At 38.1% G+C, this 27,333-nt stretch overlaps 8 protein-coding genes and 1 long non-coding RNA gene across 13 annotated transcripts; 6 read left to right on the top strand and 3 right to left on the bottom strand.

Moving 5' to 3' along the window:
- The first annotated feature begins 452 nt into the window (after positions 1–452).
- LOC106450732 (F-box/FBD/LRR-repeat protein At1g13570) lies at positions 453–2,552 on the top strand. Of its 3 annotated transcripts, none has more exons than XM_048758038.1 (4): positions 453–822; positions 1,000–1,804; positions 1,873–1,971; positions 2,102–2,552. In XM_048758038.1, exons 1-4 carry the CDS (start codon positions 800–802, stop codon positions 2,390–2,392), a joined length of 1,218 nt encoding a protein of 405 aa, XP_048613995.1. In that variant the 5' UTR covers positions 453–799; the 3' UTR covers positions 2,393–2,552. The 3 variants fall into 3 exon arrangements, with proteins under 3 accessions (XP_048613995.1, XP_048613994.1, XP_022558982.1); XM_048758037.1 differs by having other exon boundaries at positions 468–822; positions 1,873–2,031; XM_022703261.2 differs by having other exon boundaries at positions 476–734; positions 1,873–2,031.
- Positions 2,553–2,656: 104 nt separating this feature from the next.
- LOC106453259 (choline/ethanolaminephosphotransferase 1) lies at positions 2,657–6,315 on the top strand. 3 transcript variants are annotated; one of them, XM_048758041.1, is made up of 19 exons: positions 2,660–2,852; positions 3,035–3,186; positions 3,378–3,387; positions 3,477–3,527; positions 3,652–3,729; positions 3,824–3,899; positions 3,991–4,013; positions 4,106–4,206; positions 4,312–4,406; positions 4,546–4,614; positions 4,707–4,776; positions 4,987–5,050; positions 5,134–5,174; positions 5,263–5,347; positions 5,427–5,489; positions 5,589–5,647; positions 5,738–5,790; positions 5,874–5,946; positions 6,032–6,315. In XM_048758041.1, exons 2-19 carry the CDS (start codon positions 3,050–3,052, stop codon positions 6,051–6,053), a joined length of 1,170 nt encoding a protein of 389 aa, XP_048613998.1. In that variant the 5' UTR covers positions 2,660–2,852; positions 3,035–3,049; the 3' UTR covers positions 6,054–6,315. The 3 variants fall into 3 exon arrangements, with proteins under 3 accessions (XP_048613997.1, XP_048613996.1, XP_048613998.1); XM_048758040.1 differs by having other exon boundaries at positions 2,657–2,852; positions 5,589–5,790; XM_048758039.1 differs by having other exon boundaries at positions 2,657–2,852; positions 5,427–5,647.
- A 125-nt stretch (positions 6,316–6,440) lies between these two features.
- Positions 6,441–7,991, top strand: BNAC05G09910D. Its single transcript, XM_013892466.3, has 3 exons — positions 6,441–6,692; positions 6,773–6,884; positions 7,065–7,991. Exons 1-3 carry the CDS (start codon positions 6,488–6,490, stop codon positions 7,891–7,893), a joined length of 1,146 nt encoding a protein of 381 aa, XP_013747920.1. The 5' UTR covers positions 6,441–6,487; the 3' UTR covers positions 7,894–7,991.
- Positions 7,992–8,025: 34 nt separating this feature from the next.
- On the bottom strand, positions 8,026–10,424 carry LOC106450734 (serine/threonine protein phosphatase 2A 57 kDa regulatory subunit B' theta isoform). Its single transcript, XM_013892464.3, has 4 exons — positions 10,169–10,424; positions 9,942–10,031; positions 8,683–9,865; positions 8,026–8,566 (listed from the first exon to the last, which is right to left on the bottom strand). The coding sequence occupies exons 3-4, from the start codon at positions 9,853–9,855 to the stop codon at positions 8,249–8,251; spliced, it is 1,491 nt and encodes a 496-aa protein (XP_013747918.1). The 5' UTR covers positions 9,856–9,865; positions 9,942–10,031; positions 10,169–10,424; the 3' UTR covers positions 8,026–8,248.
- A 5,640-nt stretch (positions 10,425–16,064) lies between these two features.
- On the top strand, positions 16,065–18,310 carry LOC106376260 (trihelix transcription factor GT-1). The gene is made up of 5 exons (XM_013816326.3): positions 16,065–16,918; positions 17,090–17,128; positions 17,307–17,438; positions 17,618–17,848; positions 17,932–18,310. The coding sequence occupies exons 1-5, from the start codon at positions 16,333–16,335 to the stop codon at positions 18,138–18,140; spliced, it is 1,197 nt and encodes a 398-aa protein (XP_013671780.2). The 5' UTR covers positions 16,065–16,332; the 3' UTR covers positions 18,141–18,310.
- Positions 17,952–19,710, bottom strand: LOC125587467. Its single transcript, XR_007323757.1, has 2 exons — positions 18,519–19,710; positions 17,952–18,437 (listed from the first exon to the last, which is right to left on the bottom strand). It is a non-coding gene; the product is annotated as an uncharacterized LOC125587467 (long non-coding RNA).
- A 1,302-nt stretch (positions 19,711–21,012) lies between these two features.
- Positions 21,013–22,957, top strand: LOC106450737 (glyceraldehyde-3-phosphate dehydrogenase, cytosolic-like). Its single transcript, NM_001315771.1, is given in 9 exon segments — positions 21,013–21,024; positions 21,109–21,138; positions 21,227–21,327; positions 21,488–21,603; positions 21,703–21,802; positions 21,913–22,059; positions 22,143–22,203; positions 22,318–22,558; positions 22,637–22,957. Coding segments are annotated over 9 exon segments (1,020 nt in total). The 5' UTR covers positions 21,013–21,020; the 3' UTR covers positions 22,857–22,957.
- Positions 22,958–23,694: 737 nt separating this feature from the next.
- On the top strand, positions 23,695–25,684 carry LOC106450742 (25.3 kDa vesicle transport protein). Its single transcript, XM_013892477.2, has 6 exons — positions 23,695–23,949; positions 24,293–24,514; positions 24,671–24,831; positions 24,931–25,077; positions 25,168–25,244; positions 25,349–25,684. The coding sequence occupies exons 2-6, from the start codon at positions 24,327–24,329 to the stop codon at positions 25,430–25,432; spliced, it is 657 nt and encodes a 218-aa protein (XP_013747931.1). The 5' UTR covers positions 23,695–23,949; positions 24,293–24,326; the 3' UTR covers positions 25,433–25,684.
- LOC106450740 (pentatricopeptide repeat-containing protein At1g11900-like) lies at positions 25,586–27,202 on the bottom strand. The gene is made up of 3 exons (XM_013892473.3): positions 27,134–27,202; positions 26,932–27,045; positions 25,586–26,748 (listed from the first exon to the last, which is right to left on the bottom strand). Exons 1-3 carry the CDS (start codon positions 27,200–27,202, stop codon positions 25,732–25,734), a joined length of 1,200 nt encoding a protein of 399 aa, XP_013747927.1. The 3' UTR covers positions 25,586–25,731.
- Between the last annotated feature and the right edge of the window lie 131 nt (positions 27,203–27,333).

Below are 27,333 nucleotides of genomic sequence, written 5' to 3'. Positions count from 1 at the left end.
GATTCTTCTGTTAAACTGTACATTGAACAGATTCAATAACTGTATTGTATTTTGTATATTTGTATTCACTTATAGTTATGGATCACTTTAGTATCAATAACTGATTCATCATAATATATCAAGTATATTCATTCATGTTCTTACTTTCTCATTCATCAGTCATCACTTCATACAAGTGTGAAGTACTGAAGTGTCTGTAAGCATATTTAAACAAAAAAAAATTGTATGAAAAGCTCCAAATTAACTTTTGACCAAAAAAAAAAAAAAAAAAAAAAAGGAAAGCTCCAAATTAACTATAAGTGAAGACTCCAACCAAAACGATCCATGAAAAGTTTTTATGTACTTATACTAACTGATCCAATCAAATAGGATCTTAGAGAAACTATCCCCTCGTATAATGACAAACCGATCGGCCTCGAGCCCATGCTTCCAGAATGTGTCCGTAAAGTCCATCTTTTTGTGCATGTCAGTAGACCCCCAAATACAAGTCCCAATCACACTTCTTAATTCACAAAAAAAATATTAATGTAAATGTAACGCGATCTTTGAAGCGAGCGAGATATAAAAAGTCTCTACGCCAAAAAAACGCCGCTTTTAATTGCAAAAAAGTAAAAAAAAAAACATGATGAGAGCCAAAATTTGAGATCCTTTGGGTGTTCCCCTGTGTGAACTTCACCGATCAACGACCTCACCAACCACCGCTCCAGAATAAACCCAGAAGAAGACAAAAAAAGGTTCGTTCGTCTTTTCCTTTCTGGGTTTGATCAATTTCGTGTTCGTTGGTGTTACATTGCAATCTATGCATGTTTCGTGTATCAAAAGGTGGAGTCTTTATCTTCTCAATGTTCTCTTATGAGTTCTGATTAGGGGTTTAAGGCTCTTGGAATCGGATTTGGTGCCTTTTTTTTTGATTTAAAGTTTTCAACTTTTCTCTAAGGTTGAAGTTAAATGCAACGACTTTTTCGTTTGTGTGTTGATGTGATGAGCATTTTGTTTTAGATATATGGGTGAATCTCCTGATCTCATAAGCGATCTGCCTCAGAGCATACTCGAGAACATCCTCACTCGCCTCTCCATCAGAGACGCGATCAGAACAAGCGTCCTATCCACCAAATGGAGATACAAATGGTCAACACTAACCGACCTCGCCTTCGACGAGAAATGCGTCTCCCCCTCAACCGACCGGGCCCTTGTCGAGACCAATCTCGTGAGATTCATTACCGGTGTCCTCCTCCTCCACCAAGGACCCATCCACAAGTTCCACCTCTCCACCTCCTCCCTCCAATGCCGCCCCGACATCGACCAGTGGCTCCTCTTCCTCTCCAGGAACGGGATCAAGGAGCTTGTCCTCGAGCTAGGAGAAGGAGAGTTCAGAGTCCCTTCTTGTCTCTTCAAATGTTTGAAACTCACGCGTTTGGAGCTTTGCCACTGCGAGTTCGACCCTCCAAAGTCTTTCAACGGGTTCTCCTCTCTCAAGTCTCTTAACCTCCACCAGATCCTAGTCTCCCCCGAGGCCATTGAGAGTTTGATCTCCGGGTGTCCGCTTCTCGAGTTCTTGTCTTTGTCTTACTTCGACAGCTTGGTCCTGAGCATATCGGCTCCGAATCTCATGTACTTGTATCTGGACGGCGAGTTCAAGGATATTTTCCTGGAAAACACGCCGAAGCTGGTGGCGATATCGGTTTCGATGTATATGCATGAGGATGTTGCTGATTTTGAGCAGAGTTCGGATTATAACCTCGTTAAGTTCCTTGGTGGTGTGCCTCTTCTTGAGAAGCTTGTCGGTTACATCTACTTCACTAAGGTAAACTTTTGCTTTGGGGAAATCATGGTGGATGATAAAGTTATATATATATCTTACTTTGGTTTCAGTATTTGAGCATAGGAGATGACCCGGGAAGGCTTCCAATTACTTACATTCATCTCAAGACAATAGAACTATACCAAGTGAGTTTTGAAGATGCCAATGAGGTACTAGTTCTTCTACGTTTGGTCACTCACTCACCTAACCTTAAAGAGCTCAAAGTTTCGGTAGGTTAACTCTCTATCTCTCTCTTTTCAAAGTTTTGTTATGTGACCATCATCATCATCTTTGTTTTAGGCTTCACCGATCCAACTGTTTCCTCTGGAAGAAGAAAGTTTTGACCTTTTCGAAAGAGACTACTTCGAGTACAAACTCCCGAGGCTTGAAACGGTGAGGATGACAGACGTCTCTGGGATAAGGAACGAGTTGGAGTTTATCAGATTCTTGATGGGAACTTCTCCGGTTCTGGAGACGGTCATTGTAACATCGAGTTTGTCAGATAAAGATGCGAGGATGGAGATGGTCGTGGAACTGCTCAGGTTCCCGCGTGTTTCTCCGCGAGCTCAGTTACTCTTCCTTCAAGATTGAGTCTGTTGTGTATGTTCGTTCGTTTGCCCAAGAAAGGGTTTTGATAATAATTGATGGACGTGAAGTTTTAATGTAGTCTGACAAAGAGTTAATAATGGTTGCAGAGACTTTGTAAAGATTAAACATCAAATCATAATAATAGCAAGAAATTCAAACTTCATTGATGTTTGCACATTACAGCAAGATTGCCAAGGTACAACACCATTGAAACCGAGTCTTTTGTATATATAAAAAGACATTTTTTCTAATACAACAAAAGTGGAAAGAAATATCGTAAGACGCGTGTGGGAAACGCGGAGGAAACGCAAAAGCCCTCTCTCCTTTTAGCTTCGCCGCTCTTTATAGGGCCAAAATTTGCGGGAGTCAGACATCTCACCGCTCTCTCTTTTTTTTCCGGACACCGAGACTTGAAAAGGCTCGTCTTTTACTTTGTTTGCTGTCACTAACCACCGGAACCGTTGTAAGTACTCGTCTCTTCATCGTTTTTTTGGTAGCAAAAGATCCAAAGATTTGTTCTTTTTTAGTGGTTTGGGAATCTGGAAAGTGGTAGTGAGACCTTCAAAGATCCATGCTTTAACGTCTTTCTAGTTTGTGTTTTGGGAATTTGAAATTGAGGATATGTTGCTTTTTCTGTGTCTGCAGTAGAGTTGGAGAAGAATGGGTTACATAGGAGCGCATGGTGTGGCAGCTCTTCATAGGTACAAATACAGTGGAGTGGATCACTCTTATCTTGCCAAATACGTCCTTCAACCTTTTTGGACTCGTTTTGTCAAAGTCTTCCCTCTTTGGATGCCGTAAGTCTCTCTCTCTCTCTCTCTCTCTCTCTCTCTCTCTCTCTCTCTCTCTCCCTCTCTCTTTTACTGCTCTTTTCATTTGGTGTTGTTAAGAAGTCTTGCTTTTGGTTTGAGTTTTACCTGACTTTTATGTGTTCTTCTTGTCTTTTCATGTGGTGTTCTCTCTGTTACTGCACTTTGACCATATCCAGACCAAACATGGTATACAAGTGATTTTTGTTTCTCTGATTTGCTCTCTGTGGTATCGTCATTACTTTTGAGTTAAAACTTCTGGTTTTGTGTGTTTGCAGATAACGCTTATGGGGTTCATGTTTCTAGTCACATCGTCCCTGCTAGGCTACGTGAGTGATTTTATGTCTTGTTCTTTAGCCTCGTTAAGCATTTGGTCTTTTTTTTGGTCGGTGAAAATGTCGGCGTTAAGCATATAGATTAGACTTTAAAGACATTTTTCTTTACCTGTCTCAGATATATTCACCACAGTTGGATTCTCCTCCTCCACGATGGGTTCACTTCGCACACGGTTTACTTCTATTCTTGTATCAGGTCTCCTTTCTTCAAAAGTCTAACTTTCGTTTCTATCTGCCTGTGAATTTGTTTTTTAGTCTTTTTTTCTTGACACCTTTTGAGATTTTATTAGACATTTGATGCGGTTGATGGGAAGCAAGCAAGAAGGACAAATTCCTCTAGCCCCTTAGGAGAGCTCTTCGATCATGGTCATTTGTTTTCCCCATGTTTCTTCTTTGATTTTTTTTTTTTTTTTTCAGCTGTTTTCTAGATTTTGCTGACATGTGTTCCATTTGGCAGGTTGTGATGCACTTGCTTGTGCGGTATGTACCTAACTATCCTATTTATCTTCTTTGCTTCTACTACTTCGTACTTGTCCTGGAGTTGATGCTAAAAGTTTTAACAATGAAAACAGTTTGAAGCCATGGCATTTGGAAGCACTGCGATGTGTGGAAGAGACACTTTCTGGTTCTGGGTTATTTCAGCTATTCCCTTCTATGGAGCTACATGGGAGCAGTAAGTCCTACTTCGAACTCTCTGCTTATGTCTCATAACACATTAATACTTGTAGAATATTTTGTTAAGATCCGTTCTAAGACTTTTTACTCAACACGTATCTAGCTATTTCACCAACACACTTATTCTTCCGGTCATCAATGGACCAACAGAGGGTCTTGCACTTATATTCGTCAGCCACTTCTTCACTGCCATTGTCGGTATGCTTCTTTCTTGTCTGCAACCCTTGAAAACTTCACCGTAGTTGATAATGTCTGGCCTATCTTTAAGCATTTTATTTCTATAATTGGGCTTGGTCTTGACTTCCACTCCTTTTTTTTTTTTTTGTATTGTGTAAAGGTGCTGAATGGTGGGCTCAGCAATTGGGGCAGTCCATACCATTGTTTAGTTGGGTGCCATTTGTTAATGGTACAAATAGTTTTCAATTGTTTTTCCTCCATTTTTTCTTGTACTGTTACTGCCTTTGCTTTCTTGATTAAACTTTGAGTCCTCTGTTGTAGCGATCAAAACTTCCAGAGCAGTCCTATACATGATGATCGCTTTCGCCGTTATACCAACCGTAGCATTCAAGTGAGTCTTCCAAACTTGCACATTGTATGTGTTAACAGGAAGTGAGATGACATTACTACTCAGTTGTGATGAAATAGATAAAGATTTAAAGAAATAACAGTTTTCTCGTATCATGATTCAGTGTTTGTCTCCCAAAGTATTGGTTAGTGGTAGATTTAGGTCCTCTTTAGCTGATAAGTTCCTACTTTCTATGCTGGTTGCGTTTTGCAGTGTGTCAAATGTCTACAAAGTTGTTCAATTAAGAAAAGGGAGCATGCTGTTAGCATTAGCTATGGTAATCTCCTAACCTGTTGATTTAGTAATATACCTTTTTAAAACTGTAGAGAGCTAACGTTTCTGTTTGATTCTCGGATGCAGCTGTATCCTTTCGTGGTTCTTCTTGGAGGTGTTTTGATATGGCAAGTCTTGTTTTATGCTCTTCTGAAAAGGACTTGCGATCTTTCTCTCCTTTGTTGTTGAAAATTGTTTGGATTTTGTTTTCTACAGGGACTACTTGTCTCCAATAAATCTCATAGAAACATACCCTCACTTGGTTGTACTTGGAACTGGGCTTGCATTTGGATTTCTGGTGGTATGTCTTGATCTCTTAGTTACTGATCATTCCAAAAAGTTGTAACTCAAAAGGTTTTTATGTTTTTTATTTTTCTCAGGGAAGAATGATTCTTGCTCACTTGTGTGATGAGCCGAAAGGACTGAAAACAAACATGTGCTTGGTAAATCTGATAACTTATTTCTCGCCACCTTCTCCAACCTTACTGGTTAGGGAAAATGTAACCTTATGTTATGTTTTTTTTTTAAATCTAAAAATGCAGTCTCTAGTCTATCTTCCCTTTGCACTTGCAAACGCTTTAACCGCAAGATTGAATGATGGGTATGTTTCTTTATCATCTTTACATTCTTCTGCAGAAACATCCATCGGTTTCTTTTGTCTTTATAAAACTGGCAAACTTGTGTCTTTCAGGGTTCCTCTAGTTGATGAGTTATGGGTTCTTCTTGGCTACTGTATATTCACAGGTTTGCTCCTAAAACAAATAAAACCTTACCTAGCTCTAGCTCTTTGTTCTTCTCTTCACTAACGTTGTCTTGGTTGAAAACAGTGTCATTATACTTGCACTTCGCCACATCTGTCATCCATGAGATCACTACTGCTCTTGGAATCTACTGTTTCAGGTGAAGTTTTTGATCAAAATCTATGAGCAAGCTTCTCGTTTTGAAAACATAATAAATTAATGTTTTTGTTTCTTGTTGTCCACAGGATCACGCGTAAAGAAGCTTGAAGAAGAAACCTCAAGGGTGCTGTTTTTTCTGTGTGGACCGTTGGATCAATACGGCGAATGATCAATATGGTTTAGATCAGTATTTTGTTTATGCATATTGACAAAAAAAAAAATGAAAATTATTTATAAATGCTGTCTATGCCTCAATGATGTGAGCTTCCACAGGTCAGTGTAATTTGTTTACAGTTAAATTTGTTATTAGTTCTTACACTTCACCTCTTCAGGTGAATAAATAATCAAATATTATGTCTTCGTAGAGAAATCATCCACATGAGATTCTGACAAATGTTCAAGTCAAACCTCAGATTGGGTCAAAGATTAGCTTATAAACAACTATCTCAGTAAACTTCCTGGCACGTTCTTGTGATCATTTGTTTATATAAACGATGAGACAAGATAGATCTTGATGAGAAACAAAAGAATCAAAAGAAGAGATGTATGTTACTAAGCGTTTGACTGAATACCAGAGAAACCCATCTGAGCTAACGTTGCAAGCAGAAGGTCCAAACTCAGGCGTGTTGGTGATCCAAGACGAAGAGTCTCAGCCCAAGTGTTGCTTCGGAAAATGTTTTGACTGTGATCTCAACGGTTTGCCGTTTCCTCAGAACGCAAAGGTCACCGTCAAGTACCAAATAGGAAGTTAGTTAACCTTTCTATTATTTCCTAAACCCTGTTCTGTTTCTTGTCTGTTTGTTACCTGAGCTCTGGTTTCAACATAGGAGGAGATGACAGGATTGTCCTGCTTGACTCGGTCGCGTTCATTCCTGTTCTTCATCAACCTCCTTCCTCCAATCTTTACTATGTTATAAGGCGACGTGGGAAACACACAGGGTATGAATCTATTGCATGACTACGCAAGTTTAGCTTATATGAAATGTTAATCACCCTAGTTTATCTTAAGCCAAGATTAGTAGTTTATGTATTATCTTTAAACTGTTAAATCTTTGTTGTTTTTATATTGTTCTATAACAAAGATTGTCACTCAAAACTTACTACTCTTTAAACTTGCAGAGAAGCGTGTGTTAGTGCAAAAGAAGGAGACAGGGCTCCTTGTTGCTTTTGCTTTTCTTACATCCCCAACGCTACTCCAAGGCCTCTAGATCCTTATGACACATACCAACAGTTTGAGATCCATCAAAGAGGATCATCAACCAGTAAGTTCTTCGCCACATCCGCTGCTTCAGACGGCATACCACCCCGGTTCCTTAGGAGGAAAGGCTGGACGGTTCCTTTCTCGTCTTCTGAAGACTTTGGTTTGGTTGATGATGCAAAGGGCGTAGTAGATGCAAAGCTTCGTTACGAGCTTCCTGATCTTGACAAGAGCGTTGTAGTTGGGAAATGGTATGTTCCCTTCTTGTTTGTAAAGGAAGGAGATGCAAAGGATCAGATGATGAGATCCATGTATTACAGCATGACCCTTCACCAAAGATTTGAAGAGGTTTTCTTGTGCGAGAACGTTGAGGATAAACAGTTTGAGGCTGTGGTTGACGTGGAGGTGGAAACGGAAGTGGTTAAGCTTGGAGGAGGGGAGATTGCAAGAGAGGCAAAAGGTGTGGATTCAGATAAAGTTGTCTGGTTTAGTGTCTCAGGGACCGAGGAGAAGATAGGTCTTGGCTCTGTTGTCTTGGAGCAGATGAAATGGGAAGAGGAGAGGTTTGGCTGGTCTAAGATAAGGTCTAGCATTAAGAGATCAGAGAGGTTTGAAGGCGGTGGACCGTACTGGAAGAGTTACCGATGTTATTTATTGGTAGAGAGCTTTGAGTTGAGGAGAAATGATGGGAGCTTGGTGTTGACATATGAGTTTAAACATGTTGATAAGTTGAAGAGCAAGTGGAATTGAGTCTCTTTGTGTATGTTATGTGTGCAAGTTATATGGTATGTTCATTTGATGTAATCTTTATGAAAATTTCATGTGTTATAAGACTTGAAAGCCCTCTACATATCTGTAAAAACTCAAAGGCTAAGCAGACTGTGAACAAGAAGATCATAAATAAAGAAAATTAAAACAAGAAATGATCTTACATCTTTGCATCTCTTCAAAGAAGATGGAAACTGAAACTTGTTCTCACTAAAGATTTCTGGAGAGAATACCAAAAAAAAGAAAAAGAAAACCAATATTCCGATGTAGTAAAAAACGAAATTACAAAAACCCAAAACCTCTCTCTCTCTCTCTCTCTCTACAACTAAAGCAAACCTTAGGAAGAAGAACTCTTTTGCTTTTGCATCCCAATCTCTTCCAAACGTTTCCATGTGGCCTGGCGTTTCGCTTCGACTTCAGCTTCTTTTGATTCACTTTCTCTGAACTTGGCGAGACATTCCTTGAAGAACTCTGGATCGTTGTCATTAAATATCTTCTGCACGTTCAGCGTCAAGCTATGAACAGCTTGGTTCCAATGCTTCTGAGTGTTTCTCTCCAGTGCAGGGAAAATGATAGGAAGAATAACTTTACAGTTCTGCTTTATTAGATTCTCGATATGATCATTGTTCCATAAGAACAAAGCTCTTTCCGCAACCTGCACAACAACATCAAGCAAGCAAAAAGACTCAACCAGACAATACACATCCAATCTCATCCAAGAATCATCAAAACCTCAAAACGCAATTGGAGAGAAACATATTAGATGGTTACCTGAAAATGGAGACTGTTCAAACACCTAGCAACTCGGCGAAACAACGGGACCATACACCGTTGGAACTCAGGTGGCTGAGTCGCTTCCAACACTTCCTCTAGCTCGTTTAGAAACATGACTTCCTTAGAACTATTCGTCACAGGCCAAGACTTCAACAGTCCTCTTATAACCGTATCAGCAAGTTTGCAATCTTTCTCCACAAACTGCGTGATACAATAAGACAGCTGCTGGTGATACATCTGCAAGCATTTCGGTTTGTGGAGAGGTATCAACGCCCGAACCAGAAACACTTTGTGCTCTTCCTTAAGCGGCAGTGCAAACCCGTTGATGATACTCCCCAAAATCTCAAGAAACTCAGCAATCCCGTTGTGTTTCTCAGTCTCAAATACAAACCTGTAGAAGACATTGTTTATGGATTTCCTGATGAAGGGACGGTGAACCATGAATTTACCATAGACGCGATGCAAAACGGTTTTGAGACAGTCTCTCTCTCTAGGATCCTCTGAATCAAACAGATCCAGCAACCGCGTGACGAAAGACTGGTCAATGTACTTCTTAGCCAGCTTAGTCTCGGTGTCAGGCGAAGCAATAAACCTCAAGAGAAGCTCGTAGACAAGCTGCAAGTGAGGCCAAGAAGGATCCATAGAAGGCTCTTCCTCTTCCAAATCCAACGCATCAATAACTTTATTCTCACGAGGCTGAGGATTCAACGTTCTGAATATGTTAACGGACACCATTCTAACCGCTTCTTGGATAACAGTCTCGCTAAACTTCCCGTTAGCAGTAGCCACGTAATCAACCAGCTCAAGCAGCGTCTGACGTTTGATCTCCTTCTCCTTAACGTTCTTGGAGGGATCAGAGAAATCGAACAGCACACAGCACAAGCTGAGCTTTTTCAGAAACAAGGTTTGCTTCTCGGCGTTTGGAACGTCTTTGAAACTCGGCAAGGCTTCATAGATCCCGTTTCCCTGCTTAAAGTTGCCATCTTTGGGCCCTGGATCAGGAGGAGGAGCAGTAGCAGGCTTTGCAGCTGGAGCAGCGTTCTTGGCGTGAGACTTTCCGGTTCCATTGTCACTACTACTACTACTCTTGGAAGTAGATGCAGTTGCATTAGATGAAGAATGGTTCTTTGAAGACTTCTTAGGAAGCTTACTTATGATCTGTTTCCACATAACTCAATACCTAGAATAACAAATCTCATTAACTAACTTCACAATCCAGGTAACAACAACAATCAAGACAACAACGAATCACGAACCTGAAATAAAGAGAGAGAGAGATCCTTTAAATTCTCCAGCAAAGCCCCCTTCCAAAGTACGAAACTTTATGCGATTTTGGGGTTCAGATTCTGAAAAAATTCAAAGAGGAAACAATACATTGAAACAAAGATAAAAAATCACAAAAAAAAAATTTGCGATTTTGGGGAAAAGTGACGAGAAAAAAAAAACAAACAGATCAAACAAAATTCGCCGATTACACACAAACCTCCTTCCTTCCTTCATTGTTTGTTGTTGACTTCACAAAAACAAAATTTCCTTTTAAAGTTTATTTCTTCTGCTTCTTTGGCCCTCTCGTGATCCAGTTATCTATCATTCTTCTTCTTCTCTCCGATGGCTAATCAAAACTCGAAATCTATTTTATTTTAATTGATTTTAATATTGTCTTCTTTTTTTGTGTATGTGTTTGGTCTGGCCTGCCAGGTCTTTTCACTTGTATTATTTCCAAGAGGACCACTTTTAAATATGTTTTTTAAACCAAACCCTTAGCACTGCCCTAACCTATTATAATACGGTTGATTCGGTTAGAATACGAGCTTAGTTTCGGTTTAGAGCATTATTGATTGTGAAAATATATAAAAATAATGAAATTTTGAAAAGAAATCGAGTATTATTGGACCTGTCTGTTTCATTAAAATCGAAAGTAGTTTTATTGATATGACCCACGGTTTCATTTTTATCATATGCCTGGTTTGTTCTTGTCTACCTTTTTTCCTCGTTTGATAGCTAGTGTTTGGTTCAATCTAATTAAAATGTCCCCGGACAAAATTCCCATTAATGTTTAGATATATATTTAAATAAAACATCAGTAGTGTGTTTTCCATATTATTTAAAAGTAAAACAAAAAACTATTAAAACTAGTATACACTTAATTAAAGTTAAATAGTGAAGTTTCTTTCTGGCTATGTTAGCATTATATATTCATTTCAGATAAACGATACTCCCTCCATTTCTAATTATAAGTAGTTTTAGAAAACCGTTATTTGAAAAAGATATATCATTTAATCAATTAATTCAACCAATTATAAAAAACTTAATATTATTTAATTGGTCACATAATATTCAATAAATAAAAAGATGCATTGAAATATGTAAACTAATTATATTGTGAAACAATTTTTTTTGCTAGAACTACTTTACATTTGGAAACAGAGGGGAGTAGGCATGGGCATTCGGGGTTCCAATCGGGTTTCGGTTCTGTCCAATCGGGTCTCAGTTTTTCGAGTTTATCAAAATCAGCCCCATTCGGATTTTATGAAAGTTCGGTTCGGGATCAGTTCGGGTTCTCTCGGGTTCGGGTCGAAATTAGTAAATCTTCAAAGAACCGGTACAATCTGATGTACTTTCGGGTTCGGGTCCCAATCGGTTATTTGGTTTAAAAGTATGTAATTTGTATCTACTTTGTAACAAAAACATAAGTAAAATAGATTCTTCGGTTTAAAAATACATGATTTATATCTATTTTGTAACCAAAATATAAGTAAAATTGATTCAAAAATAAGAAATGAACATCAAACGCGACCATTTAAAATCAAACGAAAGGTAAACATAGTTATTGGTAGAAAGAAAACCAAATAAAAGAAAACATAAAACGAAAACCAAGTTCTCAAAACAAAATCTAAAAACTTCAAGCTTCAACCGCCAACTTCAAGCACCAACCTTAATGTAATAGATAATTATTTTAGATGTTTAATAATATATTAGTGTATTTTGGATACATATTAAGAATTAAGATCATGTTTGGTACAAGCTATTTTGAGGGATTTTGAATCTTTCGGGTTTTATCGGGTACCTATTTAGGTTCGGGTTCGGTTCGGATAATACCCATAACCCAAAATACCATAAAACAAGATCCAATCGGTATTTACGTCGGGTTCGGATCGGTTCGAATTCTCTTTTATCGGATCGGGGGAGTATATTTTGTGATCATGTACGCATTCCAACTATCTGAAACTAATATTCCTTGAAATTAAAAATATAATAAATGTTACGAAAGTAAACAAAAGCGGCCACCGTAATGTTTGAAATAATTAAAGATGTGGGTCCCGCTGTACTATTTGTACAGTAAATTTTCTTCTATATATACGAACGTTTGCGTTCGTTTATAAAGCACACCTAAAAAACACTTTTCTTCTATTCTCTCTCTGTATCAGTGTTATTTCTTTCTACGGGTATAAAATTTTGCCCTTATTTAAATTCCTGCGATACAAATAAATTCCAGTTCTTTTTATAACACGTTATCAGCACGATCACTCTGCGATTCGAAATGGATAAGAAAGCAAATGGAACAACAACTAAAGAAATTGATAGAGAAGTTTGCATACCAGATAGTGGCACAACGCACACTATACTGAAGGATAAGAGATATTTCTCTACTTTAAAGTCAGTAAAAATGACTTTAAACACAATATCAGGTCCTACAGACCTGATCGAAGGAATTGGCAAGGCGAACTTTATGTTGCCTAATGGAACAAAGTTTTCCATAGATAATGCCTTATATTCTCCAAATTCTAAGAGAAATTTGTTGAGTTTCAAAGATATATACCGTCAAGGGTATAACACTCAGTCTGCAACTGAGAATGGAAAGAAGTATTTGTATATAACTTCTGAAAAATCAGGCAAAGGCCTTGTACTGAAAAAATTTCCAGAACTTCCTTCTGGATTGCATCACACTTATATTGATGCTATAGAATCACATCTTGTGATAAAAAGAAATCCAGAAGAAGTTACATTATGGCAGGATCGCCTTGGTCATCCAGGCACTACAATGATGCGAAAAATCATTGAAAGCTCACATGGTCATTCAATAAAAACCCAAGATATATACCAAAGTAATAAAATGACATGTGATGCGTGTGCTCTTGGGAAATTAATCATAAGACCATCACCAACCAAAATTGACAAAGAATCACCAAAGTTTTTGGAAAGAATCCAAGGTGATATTTGTGGACCAATACATCCACCGTGTGGACCATTCTACTACTTTATGGTATTAATCGATGCATCGAGTAGATGGTCACATGTTTGATTGTTATCATCTCGAAATATGGCATTTGCGAGATTTTAACTCAGATAATCAAATTAAGAGCACAGTTCTCAGATTATCCAATTAAAAGAGTTAGATTAGATAACGCTGGTGAATTCACATCCCAAGCTTTTAATGATTATTGTATGGTATCAGGGATTGAAGTAGAGCATTATGTTGCTCATGTTCATACACAAAATGGTTTGGCAGAATCATTAATTAAACGGCTGCAACTAATTGCAAGGCCATTGATCATGAGATCAAAACTCCCAACATCTGTATGGGGACATGCTATTTTGCATGCAGAAGCACTAATTCAGATAAGACCAAGTGCATACCATAGATATTCCCCATTACAGTTAGCATTTGGAAAAGAACCAAATATCTCTCATCTAAAAATCTTTGGTTGTGCGGTTTATATTCCAATAGCACCACCACAACGTACAAAGATGGGACCGCAAAGACGGTTGGGAATATATATTGGCTATGATTCTCCATCAATAATAAGATACCTAGAACCACAAACTGGTGATGTGTTTACGGCACGATTTGCCGATTGCCATTTCAATGAGAAAGAATTCCCAACTCTAGGGGGAGACAATAAACAAGTAGGAAAAGAGATCAAATGGAGTGTACCATCGTTATTACACCTTGATCCTCCTACGAAACAGTCAGAACTAGAAGTTCGACGTATCATGCATTTACAAAATATAGCAAATCAGCTACCAGATGCATTTGCTGATACCAAAATGGTAACTAAATCACATATACCCGCTGCAAATACTCCTGCTCGTATTGAAATACCACAAAATGGTGGAACGACAGTTGATACACGTGAATCAGGAACACGTTTAAAGCGCGGTAGACCTATTGGTTCAAAGGATAAACTCCCTAGAAAACGTAAGGAATGTGAAAAGCATGATACTCCCAAAATAGCGGAAAATATTTTGGAAGAAGCGAATTGTGAATCGAACGACAATATAGAGCATCATGAATCTGATGGAAATCACGAGATTTCTATCAATTACATCCATAATGGAATGATATGGAAACGAAATGAGATTGATGATATTGATGACGTTTTCTCATACCTTTTAGCAAAGGAAATAAATGAAGAAAACGAAGATCCAGAACCAAAGTCTGTATATGAATGTCAAAAGAGATATGACTGGATAAAATGGAAAGATGCAATTCAAGTCGAATTAGATTCGCTTAACAAACGAAATGTATTCGGACCTATTGTGCTCACACCCAAAGATGTAAAACCTGTTGGGTACAGATGGGTGTTTGTCCGAAAAAGAAACGAGAAAAACGAGGTTACAAGATACAAAGCTCGTCTCGTAGCCCAAGGTTTCTCTCAAAGACCATGAATTGATTATGAGGAAACTTATTCTCCTGTTATGGACGCAATCACATTTAGATTCCTGATGAGCCTAGCGGCCAATGAAAATTTAGAAATGCGTCTCATGGATGTCGTTACGGCATATTCATATGGATCATTAGATACTGATATCTATATGAGAATCCCAGATGGATTTAAAATGCCAGAAATGTTAAGTTCCAGACCTAAAGAGTTATGTGCAATAAAATTGCAAAGATCATTATATGGGTTAAAACAATCTGGACGAATGTGGTATAATCGTCTCAGCGAACACTTAACAAAAGAAGGATACACGAATGATCCTATATGCCCTTGTGTTTTCATAAAGAAAACAATATCCGGATTTGTGATAATCGCGGTGTACGTTGATGATCTTAATATTATTGGAACTCAAAACGAAATCCAAAAGTCATCAAACTATCTGAAAGGAGAATTTGAGATGAAAGATCTCGGGCAGACAAAATATTATCTAGGATTACAAATTGAGCATTCTCGAAAGGGTATATTTGTACATCAGTCTACATATACCAAACGAGTATTGAAACGCTTTAACATGGATAAAGCAACTCCTCTTAGCACCCCGATGGTCGTTAGATCACTTAATGTTGAAAATGATCCGTTTCGACCATCTGAGGAGAATGAAGAAATACTTGGTCCTGAAACTCCATATTTAAGTGAAATTGGAGCTCTTATATATCTTGCAAATTGTACTCGACCTGACATATCTTTTGCCATTAATCTTTTAGCGAGATTCAGTTCGTCTCCTACGCGAAGACATTGGAATGGAATTAAACATGTCTTTCGTTACCTTCAAGGAACAACTGATTTAGGCTTGTTTTATCCTAAAAGTTCAAAAAGTCAAATGATTGGTTTTGCAGATGCAGGTTATTTGTCAGATCCACACAAAGCTCGATCCCAGACAGGATATGTTTTTACAATTGGAGGTACCGCCATATCTTGGCGTTCTCAGAAACAGACACTTGTTGCTACTTCTTCAAATCACGCTGAGATCATTGCACTCCATGAAGCAAGTTGAGAATGTGTATGGCTAAGGTCAATAAGCCGACACATCTGTTCAAGCAGTGGGATTGACGAAAATACGGAGCCAACTATTCTGTATGAAGATAACGCGGCATGTGTTGCTCAAACGAAGGAAGGATATATCAAAAGCGATAGAACCAAACATATACCTCCAAAGTTCTTCTCATACACTCAAGAGCTCGAGAAGAATAAAGAGATTGAAATAAGATATGTTCGATCATGCGACAATGCAGCCGACCTCTTCACAAAATCACTCCATACCTCGGTATTCAGAAAACACATCCATAACATTGGGATGCGCCATCAGAAGGATCTATGACTGTTCATTCGAGGGGGAGCTTACGTAGTTGTACTATTTTTACCTTACTATGGTTTTTCCCATTGGGTTTTCCTGGAAAGGTTTTTAACGAGGCAACAAAGACGTTAAGCGAGAGCGGATAGTGACACCGGCCCCCAAGGGGGAGTGTTACGAAAGTAAACAAAAGCGGCCACCGTAATGTTTGAAATAATTAAAGATGTGGGTCCCGCTGCACTATTTGCACAGTAAATTTTCTTTTATATATACGAACGTTTGCGTTCCTTTATAAAGCACACCTAAAAACACTTTTCTTCTATTCTCTCTCTGTATCAGTGTTATTTCTTTCTACGGGTATAAAATTTTGCCCTTATTTAAATTCATGCGATACAAATAAATTCCAGTTCTTTTTATAACAATAAAAACCTTTTACTTCATATACATTTCTAACACATCTCAATAATAATTTAGAAATTTTGTAGTTATCCACGCAAATTTGTAGAATAATAAAACCCTCTAAATTAATTAATTACCGAAAACCCCAAAAATTTGCTGTGGTCGCCATATTTTCTCTGTGCTAGCTTGTATTCGTGGCAACAAAGTGTCTCTCCGTCTCCGGTTAAGACAGCAATGTTCGTTTCCGACAAGGCCCGTCCTAATGATTTCTACAAAGACGATAACACCAATTCCTCCTCCGCTGCACGCAACATGATTATCGACGGAGATCTACAGCCGCACAATCACAATCACAATCACCATCACCACAATCAACATCATCATAATCATCTCCAGCCGCAACAGATTCTCTTAGGAGAAAGCAGCAGCGAGGATCACGAAGTGAAAGCTCCCAAGAAACGAGCGGAGACGTGGGTCCAAGACGAGACTCGTTCCCTAATCATGTTCCGCCGAGGCATGGACGGTCTCTTCAACACCTCCAAATCTAACAAACATCTCTGGGAGGAGATCTCGGCGAAGATGAGGGAGAAAGGGTTCGATCGATCTCCGACTATGTGTACGGACAAGTGGAGGAATCTGTTGAAGGAGTATAAGAAGGCCAAGCATCACGACAGAGGAAATGTGTCGGCTAAGATGTCTTATTACAAGGAGATTGAAGATATTCTTAGGGAGAGGAGCAAGAAAGTGACACAGTACAGCAAGAGTCCTAATACACCGCCCATTGCTAAAGTTGATTCCTTTATGCAATTTACTGATAAAGGTAACAACTTTGATTGGCTATATATTTAGGGTTGCTCAGTTTATATTGATAAGATAGTTCTTAATATAGCTTCACTAATCTTTTAAGAAGATAGTGCTTTTGGAACTTTAAATGGTTAGAGGGTTTTAGTTTTATTTTTGTTAAGGTGGTGACTTTTATCTTTCATCGTAGGTTTTGATGATCCGAGCATTTCTTTTGGATCCGTTGAAGGTACTGATCTTTTCTATAATTTGTGTTATTTTATCTTGCTATATACAAAGATGCAATCATGCAAGATATTGTTCGTCCATTGCCTCTTGAAGCTTATTTTTTTGTTGGCTCAGTTTGGTTTCTAGAGGAATGTGTATGTGTCTTGAATCTTGATAAGTGTTGTCTATCAATGTTCTAGCTAATGGCAGGCCGGGGTTAAACCTTGAAAGGAGTCTTGATCATGATGGTCATCCTCTTGCAATCACTACAGTTGATGCTGTTCCAGCAAATGGAGTTCCTCCTTGGAACTGGAGAGAGACTCCTGGAAACGGTAAGTCTCAGAAAACAAACTTAAGCGTCAAAGTTAGTTTGCCAAAATGGCCAAAGATTTGTTTATGTTCCAGGCATGGTTTAGTATATGTAATAACTGCGTTTTCTAACTCTTATGAACCAAAATCACTTACATAATTAAAGCTTTTTTTTTCTTTGTTTCAATATTTATACAAGCAGGTGGTGATGCTCATGGACAGCCTTTTGGTGGGAGGGTCATAACTGTGAAATTTGGCGACTATACAAGAAGAATCGGCATTGATGGTACTGCTGAAGCAATCAAAGAGACAATCAGATCTGCTTTTAGGCTAAGAACCCGGCGGGCGTTTTGGTTAGAAGATGAAGATCAGGTTGTTCGTTGTCTTGACCGAGACATGCCCTTAGGAAACTATCTACTCCATGTCGATGGTGGTAAGACCAACCACTACATTCCTATCTTTTGACCCCATATACTGTTTTGATGAGTGCTCAATATCCAAAAACCCATTTTGCAGGAGTGGCCATTAGGGTTTGCCATTACGATGAATCCAACCAGTTACCAGTCCATACAGAAGAGAAAATATTCTACACGGAAGAAGATTACCGCGATTTTCTGGCTAGACGCGGATGGACATATCTGCAAGTTGATGGCTTTAGGAACATAGACAACATGGATGATCTTCAAGCTGGTGCTGTGTACCGAGGAGTGAGAGAGAGAATGTGATCACAGTAACTTCTTATCCAAGTCCATCAACGGCTTAATTTAATCACAGAACTGTCCCTGCAAATGTATATTTCCATTCCCATTGTAAATTCCCGCCCTTTTGTTTCCCCTGATTAGAACAAAAAGTTTGGATTCACCCTTACAGGCCAAATAAGACCTCAAATTGTATTTTTGTTTGTTGCATTTTGGACTAAACAAGAGATGGAGAGGCAACAGTGTGCTAGTGTGAGTGGTGTCAGTCACTCTTCATCCTCTTCGTCATTCCTGTAAAAGAATGAGTGCGTCGTCCTTGTGAATCTGCAGAAGAAAACAGACTTTAGTAACAACAAAATCTTTCACTTTCTTTTGTTCACTTTTGTATGTGAAAGTCTCTCTTACATGTTTCCATCAAGACATGGCAAGTAAGTTAGCTTGTCTCATTGGAGCTTGAATCTCCCTCATGATCTCCTTATCGTTTTTTCCCTTGAGACACTGTGAAAAGAGATTACAAATACCAAGAGACACTATCTGTTTCAGTTCGAAAGTTCCACCTTAGACCTCAGAAGTTGTCTGTTTTTTTTTTTTTTCTTTTCGTCGAATTGCTACTGGCATCCCACTTCAACGATTGTGTAGATGAATATAGGTTTAGTGGAATCCCGTATGTTTTTTGTCATCTAATGAGCAAGGTTTAAAATAGAAGTGGCCTAATTAAAACACTGCATACAAGTTTCAGTCCCAACTTATCTAGATCTAATCCATCACGTGTCTGACTAACATTGCTTGTAATCAGATCTACATGGATAAAAATACCATTCGTTAGAGTTTGCACCAATCATATTCCTTTGTCCAGAGTGTTTGCATCAATAATTGCATCTATCTTCTTTCTTTTTCACTTTTTAAAGTATCGAATTTTAACATATACAGTACTATGATAATGATATCATTTTGTTCTCTTTTTTACGATCACTCGGATCATTGCGAATAATGACACCTCAAGTCTCAAGATACTTCAAAGATAAAAAAGATAGGAACCGAAAAAATAATATGAAATTTTAGCGATAACACAGAAAAAAAATCACAAGATAACTAAAAATAATCAACAATTAAGAATTGCTCACAAAAAAAAAACAGTTAAGAATGTCTCACTAATTACTTTTACAATCATTTAGAACATTGCAAATAATGACACCTCAAGATACCTCAAAGATAAAAGAGATATATATGAACCGAAAAATAATATGAAATTTTAGAGATAACACAGAAAAAAATTCACAAGATAACTAAAAATAATCAACGATTAAGAGTTGTTCACAAAAAAAAACAATTAAGAATGTCACACTAATTTCTCAAATTAATTTCAAGGCAATGAATAAAAGAGTTGTCTGGTAAGTTTTGAGCTGTTTTCTTAACATGGTTCCTTACAAACCATCGTGATTAAATTTACCAAAAAAAAAGATCAAAATACTAAATATTTTTGATCATACATAGTTCACGTACACTTGAGAGGACAATTTTTTTTTCTTTGTCAAGATTGTATGGGTTTGAATTGGAATTATGACACAACTACAACTCTACCACCCAGTCAATTTTGTTCCACTTACTCTCTATTTCATGGCCATATGGTTATACTAATCCAACCACTAAAGTATACGTCTTAGGCTCATAACACACTTGACTTGAAGGTGTTATAGTAATATCTCAAAATTTTGTTAATTATATACTGTTTACCGCTGATAAATATTTTAGTTAATATAGGATGTATGGATCCATATGTACCGGATCAAAGAGTTTTATATGCTTTCACGGTTTCACCTAACACAAAAAATGAAAATGAAACTAAAAAGAGAAAAATAAGAGGAGGAGAAGAGGAGACTTTTGGCAAAAGCCAAGAGCCATACCATATTGCATAAAGTTGATTTATTTGTTGCTGTCACGTTCATCTGACCAACCAAAGCTCTGAAAGTGGAGCATCTATGCGTCTCAATATCAATATGAAGTCACGATTTGAAGAATATATAACACCACATTATAAATATCTTTGATATCAAGAACGCAAACTTATTCTGATAGTGACATCTAGAAGGCTAGAAGTTTCACAAGTAATATATGAGACACCTTGTAATTAGTAAAAGCAAACCACCTTGAATACAGTCTTGCCACCTTGAGTCGTGTATTTAAAAGGTAAAAAGTAAATGGCCACCTTGAAACATAAGTAAGCAGAACAGTGCTATAGTGATCCATGCCATTATATTAAGCTAAATGTTTTGATTAATTATCAATAAAACTGTGGAATTATATCACATGTGAAACTTAGGTGGAGTTACCAAACTACATTTTACAGAAAAAAATAAAGGAAAATAAAAAAAATTACAAAAAGTTTGAAAGAAAAAGTGGTGCTATGCTATCACTATCATGTATCATCAAGAACAAAAACAAAATTTGATGACATTAAATAATGTTTTTATATATGTTGGACATGCTACGTGGTATATGATCATTGGCTGAGCTAATAATAAGGGTATTTTCAAAACCTACTGCTTTGCCTGTGTGCGTCGGCCCAGCCCATAGGATCTCAATGTTTAAACCTCGAATATTCCATTACTTGAGCGTGAAGTCCAAGCGCCATTAGTTTCCCCGATTACTTCTTAATCCTACCATAAACAATTGGCCAAAACAGTGGCAGAAACGGTAAATAATCTTAAAGGTAATGCACAATCTGGTAACGAATAATTACTGAATCTTAATCTTTAATTTTTTTTCCGAAGAAAAATTCTCAGCCACACGATCACTTTCTCTTATCATCTCCTTTAAATAACCGCAAAGCCTCACCAAACCCTCCTCACTCACTTCGTAGTTCTCTCTCTCGATCTCATCGACACCTCTCTCGTAATCAATATCGAAATGGGTGAGTTTCTTCGATCTCTAGTTCCATCGTTGATACGTTCGTTATCGTTATTAATCCGATCGTGTTTTTTTGTTGTTTGTGTAGCTGACAAGAAGATTAAGATCGGAATCAACGGTTAGTGTTTTTTTTTTTTTGCTCGTTTTCTCCGTAGGTTTGTGGTTAGTTTAGATCTGTGGAATCTGAGTTTATGGTGTTGGTGAAGGTTTCGGAAGAATCGGTCGTTTGGTGGCCAGAGTTATCCTTCAGAGGAGCGATGTTGAGCTCGTCGCTGTTAACGATCCCTTCATCACCACCGAGTACATGGTGAGTTTCTTTACTTCGATGCAAGTTCGATCGTGATTGGTTAATAGCTTTAGATGTTAGTCAACAACATAGATCTATAACCGGATTGATTATGTGTGACTTTTGTTTGATTGATTCGAGGATGAAAGGTTTAATTGAATATTGTGTATTGTGTTTGCAGACGTACATGTTTAAGTATGACAGTGTTCACGGTCAGTGGAAGCACAATGAGCTCAAGGTTAAGGATGAGAAGACACTTCTCTTCGGTGAGAAGCCAGTCACTGTTTTCGGCATCAGGTACATGATCCGTCCGTGTTGATATTTGTTAATCTGTGCATCTCTCTCTCCTCTTATGTTATGGAAGACTCTTATGATTTGTGATGTATTAATCTGAAGGAACCCTGAGGATATCCCATGGGGTGAAGCCGGAGCTGACTTTGTTGTTGAGTCTACTGGTGTCTTCACTGACAAGGACAAGGCTGCTGCTCACTTGAAGGTTTGCCTTTTTTTTTTTTTTTTTTTTTTTTTTTTTTGTTTATGATGACAAGTATATAGAGCATTTATTTGTAAGTATTTAGTATCTCATGTGGTTCGTTTTGTGTGCAGGGTGGTGCGAAGAAAGTTGTCATCTCTGCACCAAGCAAAGATGCTCCCATGTTCGTTGTTGGTGTCAATGAGCATGAGTACAAGTCTGATCTCAACATTGTTTCCAACGCTAGTTGCACCACTAACTGCCTTGCTCCACTTGCCAAGGTTTCTCTTTTTTCCTTTTAAAATGCGACTTGTGAAAGATTATCAAATTAAATCGAATTGACATTTGCAATATGTTTATGCAGGTTATCAACGACAGGTTTGGAATTGTCGAGGGACTTATGACCACCGTCCACTCTATCACTGGTATGTATAAAATTTCATTTTGATTGCACTGATTCCCGAAGGTCTGTTACCACTTACCTCTTTATAGTTTATACTGAAATTACATTTTGTTTGTTTGTTTGTGTGTTTTTTCAGCTACGCAGAAGACAGTTGATGGTCCATCAATGAAGGACTGGAGAGGTGGAAGAGCCGCTTCCTTCAACATCATTCCCAGCAGCACCGGAGCTGCCAAGGCTGTCGGAAAGGTGCTTCCACAGCTCAACGGAAAGTTGACCGGAATGTCTTTCCGTGTGCCCACCGTTGATGTTTCAGTTGTTGACCTCACGGTTAGACTCGAGAAAGCTGCGACCTACGATGAAATCAAGAAGGCTATCAAGTAAGCTTTCGGTTCCAGTTAAACTAGTTTGATCATATCTTATGTAAGATTTAACTAACTGATTGGATTGTTACACAGGGAGGAATCTGAGGGCAAGCTAAAGGGAATCCTTGGTTACACCGAGGATGATGTTGTCTCAACTGACTTCGTTGGTGACAACAGGTCGAGCATTTTTGACGCAAAGGCTGGAATCGCGTTGAGTGACAATTTCGTGAAGCTGGTGTCGTGGTACGACAACGAATGGGGTTACAGTACCCGTGTGGTCGACTTGATCATTCACATGTCCAAGGCCGCCTAAGTCGATGAAGATCTCGAATGATGTAATGGTGTTTTTAAATTTGTCGTTTTCCGAATAAGTTTTCTTGGGTTTTGAAACCTTTATGGTTTTGGCGAATTCTCTACTTTCACATGACGTGATAAGAAGTTTGTAGACCGGTTGTTTTTTATTTTTACTGAAAACACTTTTATGTTTGGCCTTTGATGTATCGAGAGTTATTGCTTCCATGTTATATCAGATGTGAATCCTTTCTTCATTTAACCTTATAATCACGTATATCAAATGTCCTTAGCATCCTATGTCCCCCAAGTTAATTAGGTGGGCTTAGGCGCCTTGTTTCGATGGTCATTGAACTTTTGGCAGCATATGCAAGCCACCTTAGACCTACAGCCATCGAGCACTGAACTTATTTACAAATACCATACAAACTGGGTAAGCGCTTAAACGTTGTGCGTTTGGAGCGTCGATTAAAGGGTCCGACTGGTTTTCCCACTAATACACAGCGTTTCGAAACAATCATACAAACCACTACAAATCGCTTTAAACTTTAAAATCAAAAGCTGGTTCCAGCTATCGTTTGCGGTTGCGCACAGTTGCGGACAGTCGCAGATGGATAAATAAATATAAATTTATTTTCAAAAATATTTTAAAATTTTAAAATTAAAAATTTTAAATGAAAATATTATAAATAAAAATATATACATATTATATATATTAGTTTAAATTCACAAAAAATATCATAATTTGTTTTATAAAAATTTTAAACTAACCATTCATTACAAGTTGTCAAAAAAAAAACCATTCATTACAAATTTTTTAAAAAAATTTACACATATATAAAAGATATACACATATATATAACACAAACGCAGAGTTAGTGAGGCCTTTGTAGCGCAGAACGTATAGATCGTCATAAATAACAATACGAACAAACAACAAAAACGAATTTTCAGATCGTGAATTTTTAATTCACCCCCTTGAATGATAAAACCCTTTTTAATAATTAAAAAAAGAAAGAAAGAAATACAGTACTTGCATCTCCTTGGATCATCATCCTCTTTCTTTCACCTGGTTTCTCAGATCCTGAGAAGAACCATCGGAACGCTCGTATCAGGTTAGTTCAAAATCCATGTTCAAGTGTAGTTTTTTTATATTTTTAATAAAACAAGGATTGCTTCCGTTTGGGACCAAAAATTCAAAACTTGGGGGGTCTTCTAATGATATTTTACTGAGTTTGTATCTCTTGGATCAAAATTTTCGTTTGAATTCTCTAATGGATTTTGTTTTTTTTTTTTAGATCTTTGATTTATTTCAAATTTGATTCTTGTCGATGTATAGTTTCTCAAACAACAGATTACGAATGTAGTATGCAGAATTGGTTGATAGATTTTGGATTTTGTTTTATTGAAGCTTTTCATGCTCTTCTTGAAATTGGCTTATATGATTGATCAATGCAGTGACATTTGTTATTGGAGAAGGAATAAGGCAAAGATGGTGAAAATGACGTTGATAGCTCGTGTTACCGACGGGCTGCCTCTAGCTGAGGGTCTCGATGATGGACGTGACTTGCCTGATTCAGATATGTATAAGCAACAGGTCAAGGCTCTGTTTAAGAATCTTTCCAGAGGTCATAACGAAGCTTCAAGAATGTCTGTTGAGACTGGCCCCTATATTTTCCAGTATCCTTTTTACATTTGTTTTTTCTTTGTTGATGTTTGATTGACTGTTGCATCTGCGTGTTTTTCTCTCATAATTTACATATGCTTATATCATGAAACCAAAAGGTGAGAGAAAGAATCAAATATATGTGCTATTCCTTGATCAGAAAACTTTAGTTACATCATAGAAGGACGTGTTTGCTACTTGACAATGTGTGACCGCTCTTACCCAAAGAAACTGGCGTTCCAATACCTGGAAGATCTCAAGAACGAGTTCGAACGTGTCAATGGGCCTAACATTGAAACCGCTGCTAGACCTTATGCCTTTATTAAATTCGGTATGTTTTAATCTAGTAGATCCTCTTCTCTATTCATTCAGTATCTTGTAGAAACATATATCTTCTCTAGTTTCTCAATCGTTTTTCCCCCTTGCATAGATACATTCATACAGAAAACCAAGAAACTGTACCAAGACACTCGTACGCAACGAAATATCGCTAAGCTGAATGATGAACTCTACGAGGTCCACCAGATAATGACGCGGAATGTGCAGGAAGTCCTAGGTGTTGGTGAAAAGCTGGACCGTAAGCCCGTATCTACTCATATGATCTCATTCATTACGCTTTTTGAATCGGCAGAGCAATATGCTCATCCTCTTCTTGTTTTTAATGCAGAGGTGAGCGAGATGTCGAGCCGGCTAACTTCTGAATCTCGTGTATATGCTGATAAGGCTAAAGATTTGAACCGTCAGGTGCGTTTGATGGAGATGCTTGCAATTCTTATGATCATGTTTAGTTTATAGGCTCAAGGTTTGGTTGCATATGGTTCTGATGCATTTTGATATTGTAAAACCAGGCTTTGATCAGGAAATGGGCACCAGTAGCGATCGTGTTGGGTGTCGTTTTCCTTCTTTTCTGGGTCAAGAACAAGCTCTGGTAAGGAAAGGAGGAACATATAAGGCTATTTTCGTAATCTAGCAGACTTCTCCGGTCCATATATCAGACCGCCGGCGCAAATCCTCTTTCTTTCAGAGTGAAACTTTGACACATTTTGTACTTCTGTAGTTATGCAAACTTTACGAGACTGGTCATAGACTCGTAGAATCATCCACCAATACATTTTGTAAACCTTGATTATCATTCTATCAGGTTCTGCAAATCAAAACCAAATCAAAATTGTGTTTTGATTTCATTACATATGCCTAACCAAAATGAAAAAAAAAACAGCTGCTCTCAAAGCTAGCGTTTATGTGGTCTCAAGTGTCGTTTGAAATCTTGTGGACCTGCCAAATCTAATGCTGAAGTGTTCTTCAACTCATCTGAAACTTGCAACGCCCTGTTAAACTCTCCTGACTTCTTCAGACAATCGATTAATGCTCGGTAGACATAAACCGATGGTCGTATCACCCGCTGTTTCATCTCATCGAAAAGCCTCAATGCTTCCTTTGTGTTCCCTGACCGACCCAAACTGTCTATCGCTGCTGTATAGCTAAGCAGATCAGGCTCAATCCCACACTGAACCATTTCTTCGTATAACACCAAACACATATCGAACCTACAAGCTTTCCTCATCCCGTTTAACACCGTGTTGTATGTAATGATGTTTAGAGACACATCGCAATCTTCCTTCATCGATGACAATAGCCTGAGCATCTCATTGACCAAGCCAGCTCGTCCCAAGATATCTAAAACCGAGTTGTAAGTGATCACGTCCGGTTTACATTCCCACTCTCTCATCTTCTCAAGTATCTTAAGCACTTTATCGACCTGCCTAGACTCAGCAAATGCAAGGATGGTTCTGTTTATTACAATTAACCTACACGGAAGAGAAGACTCCGACACTTCCTTGAGGAGGCTCAGCAAGTGTACGCAATCATTGGCGTTGATAAAGGCTCTGGCGAGGTTGAGATAACAATCTGAACTCAAAGGTGTACCCGCTTGGACCAACATCATTTTAAAAGCTCTGCAAGAGAGCTTCGTATCCTTCTTCTCACCCGCTGCTGCAAGAAGGTTCTTGAAAACCGGAACAGGCAACCATATGTTCTTGTCTTGCAAGGTCTGTAACAAGTCGTATGCAGCAGAGAGGTTCCCATCTCTTCTATACTTCTCCACAAGACTCGTGTAATCGATTCTGCTAACGAACTTTGAACCACTATCACTATTCTCAGCCGTTTTCTTCAGGGCTTCCCCTCCCGTGTCTATCAAAGAGTGCATCGCAGAGAAGGAGCACTCAGCAGGAGCCAACACCATATGTTTCTGCAATGCCAATAAACATAAACCATATAATCAAATTACATAGAGCAAGTAACACTCTTTGAATCACCATCTATCAAGAACTTTCCACAAGCTCGGGAAGAGAAAGAAAGACTCAATGAAGCAGATAAAAACTAGGAGCGATAATCATCAAATCGAAAGGTTGAGGCTTTATAGTATTCGTACCATAGAAGTGAATGAACCTCCGTAGACGGGGATTCTCCTAACGATCGACCACTTCGCCATCTCCCTAAGTTCTCTAAACTCCCAGAGAGCTTCAAAGTTTTGATTTTTACGGGACTTTTTTGGGGTTACGATGACAAATTATAAATATTGAGCAATTTTATTAATAGCTTAAAACTTCAGGGACTAAAAGTGATAATTCTACCTGTTCTCTTAACGATCGACCACTTCGCCATCTTCTTCTTTTAGTCTCAAACTCCCAAGAGAGCTTCATAGTTTTGATTTTTATGGCACTTTTTTGGGGTATAGTGATAATTTATAGTTATTGAGCTTTTTTGTTGATAGGTTTAAACTTCAGGGACTAAAAGTGATAACCACTGTAATAAATTTAACCTGTTTGGACAG

Source organism: Brassica napus, chromosome C5 (assembly GCF_020379485.1).
Source record: "Brassica napus cultivar Da-Ae chromosome C5, Da-Ae, whole genome shotgun sequence".
Taxonomy (NCBI): Eukaryota; Viridiplantae; Streptophyta; class Magnoliopsida; order Brassicales; family Brassicaceae; genus Brassica; species Brassica napus.
Note: the sequence above shows the minus strand (reverse complement) of the source record. Positions and strands in the feature narration are given on the sequence as shown.

What these genes read in the sequence shown, in the direction of transcription:
- LOC106450732 (XM_048758037.1), top strand. Translation starts at nt 800, where the DNA reads ATGCATGTTTCGTGTATCAAAAG. An exon ending in CATGTTTCGTGTATCAAAAG is followed by an intron (nt 823 to 999) that starts GTGGAGTCTTTA and finishes ATTTTGTTTTAG; the next exon opens with ATATATGGGTGAATCTCCTG. An exon ending in TTAAAGAGCTCAAAGTTTCG is followed by an intron (nt 2,032 to 2,101) that starts GTAGGTTAACTC and finishes TCTTTGTTTTAG; the next exon opens with GCTTCACCGATCCAACTGTT.
- LOC106453259 (XM_048758039.1), top strand. Translation starts at nt 3,050, where the DNA reads ATGGGTTACATAGGAGCGCATGGTGTGGCAGCTCTTCATAGGTACAAA. An exon ending in CATCGTCCCTGCTAGGCTAC is followed by an intron (nt 3,528 to 3,651) that starts GTGAGTGATTTT and finishes TACCTGTCTCAG; the next exon opens with ATATATTCACCACAGTTGGA. An exon ending in CTTGGAGGTGTTTTGATATG is followed by an intron (nt 5,175 to 5,262) that starts GCAAGTCTTGTT and finishes TGTTTTCTACAG; the next exon opens with GGACTACTTGTCTCCAATAA.
- BNAC05G09910D (XM_013892466.3), top strand. Translation starts at nt 6,488, where the DNA reads ATGTATGTTACTAAGCGTTTGACTGAATACCAGAGAAACCCATCTGAG. An exon ending in CGTCAAGTACCAAATAGGAA is followed by an intron (nt 6,693 to 6,772) that starts GTTAGTTAACCT and finishes GTTTCAACATAG; the next exon opens with GAGGAGATGACAGGATTGTC. An exon ending in CGACGTGGGAAACACACAGG is followed by an intron (nt 6,885 to 7,064) that starts GTATGAATCTAT and finishes TTAAACTTGCAG; the next exon opens with AGAAGCGTGTGTTAGTGCAA.
- LOC106450734 (XM_013892464.3), bottom strand. Translation starts at nt 9,855, where the DNA reads ATGTGGAAACAGATCATAAGTAAGCTTCCTAAGAAGTCTTCAAAGAAC. An exon ending in TGAACAGTCTCCATTTTCAG is followed by an intron (nt 8,567 to 8,682) that starts GTAACCATCTAA and finishes GTTGTTGTGCAG; the next exon opens with GTTGCGGAAAGAGCTTTGTT.
- LOC106376260 (XM_013816326.3), top strand. Translation starts at nt 16,333, where the DNA reads ATGTTCGTTTCCGACAAGGCCCGTCCTAATGATTTCTACAAAGACGAT. An exon ending in TTCTTTTGGATCCGTTGAAG is followed by an intron (nt 17,129 to 17,306) that starts GTACTGATCTTT and finishes TCAATGTTCTAG; the next exon opens with CTAATGGCAGGCCGGGGTTA. An exon ending in GAGAGAGACTCCTGGAAACG is followed by an intron (nt 17,439 to 17,617) that starts GTAAGTCTCAGA and finishes TTATACAAGCAG; the next exon opens with GTGGTGATGCTCATGGACAG.
- LOC106450742 (XM_013892477.2), top strand. Translation starts at nt 24,327, where the DNA reads ATGGTGAAAATGACGTTGATAGCTCGTGTTACCGACGGGCTGCCTCTA. An exon ending in ACTGGCCCCTATATTTTCCA is followed by an intron (nt 24,515 to 24,670) that starts GTATCCTTTTTA and finishes AGAAAACTTTAG; the next exon opens with TTACATCATAGAAGGACGTG. An exon ending in TGTTGGTGAAAAGCTGGACC is followed by an intron (nt 25,078 to 25,167) that starts GTAAGCCCGTAT and finishes TTTTTAATGCAG; the next exon opens with AGGTGAGCGAGATGTCGAGC.
- LOC106450740 (XM_013892473.3), bottom strand. Translation starts at nt 27,202, where the DNA reads ATGAAGCTCTCTTGGGAGTTTGAGACTAAAAGAAGAAGATGGCGAAGT. An exon ending in GTCGATCGTTAAGAGAACAG is followed by an intron (nt 27,046 to 27,133) that starts GTAGAATTATCA and finishes ACCCCAAAAAAG; the next exon opens with TCCCGTAAAAATCAAAACTT. An exon ending in GAGGTTCATTCACTTCTATG is followed by an intron (nt 26,749 to 26,931) that starts GTACGAATACTA and finishes TTGGCATTGCAG; the next exon opens with AAACATATGGTGTTGGCTCC.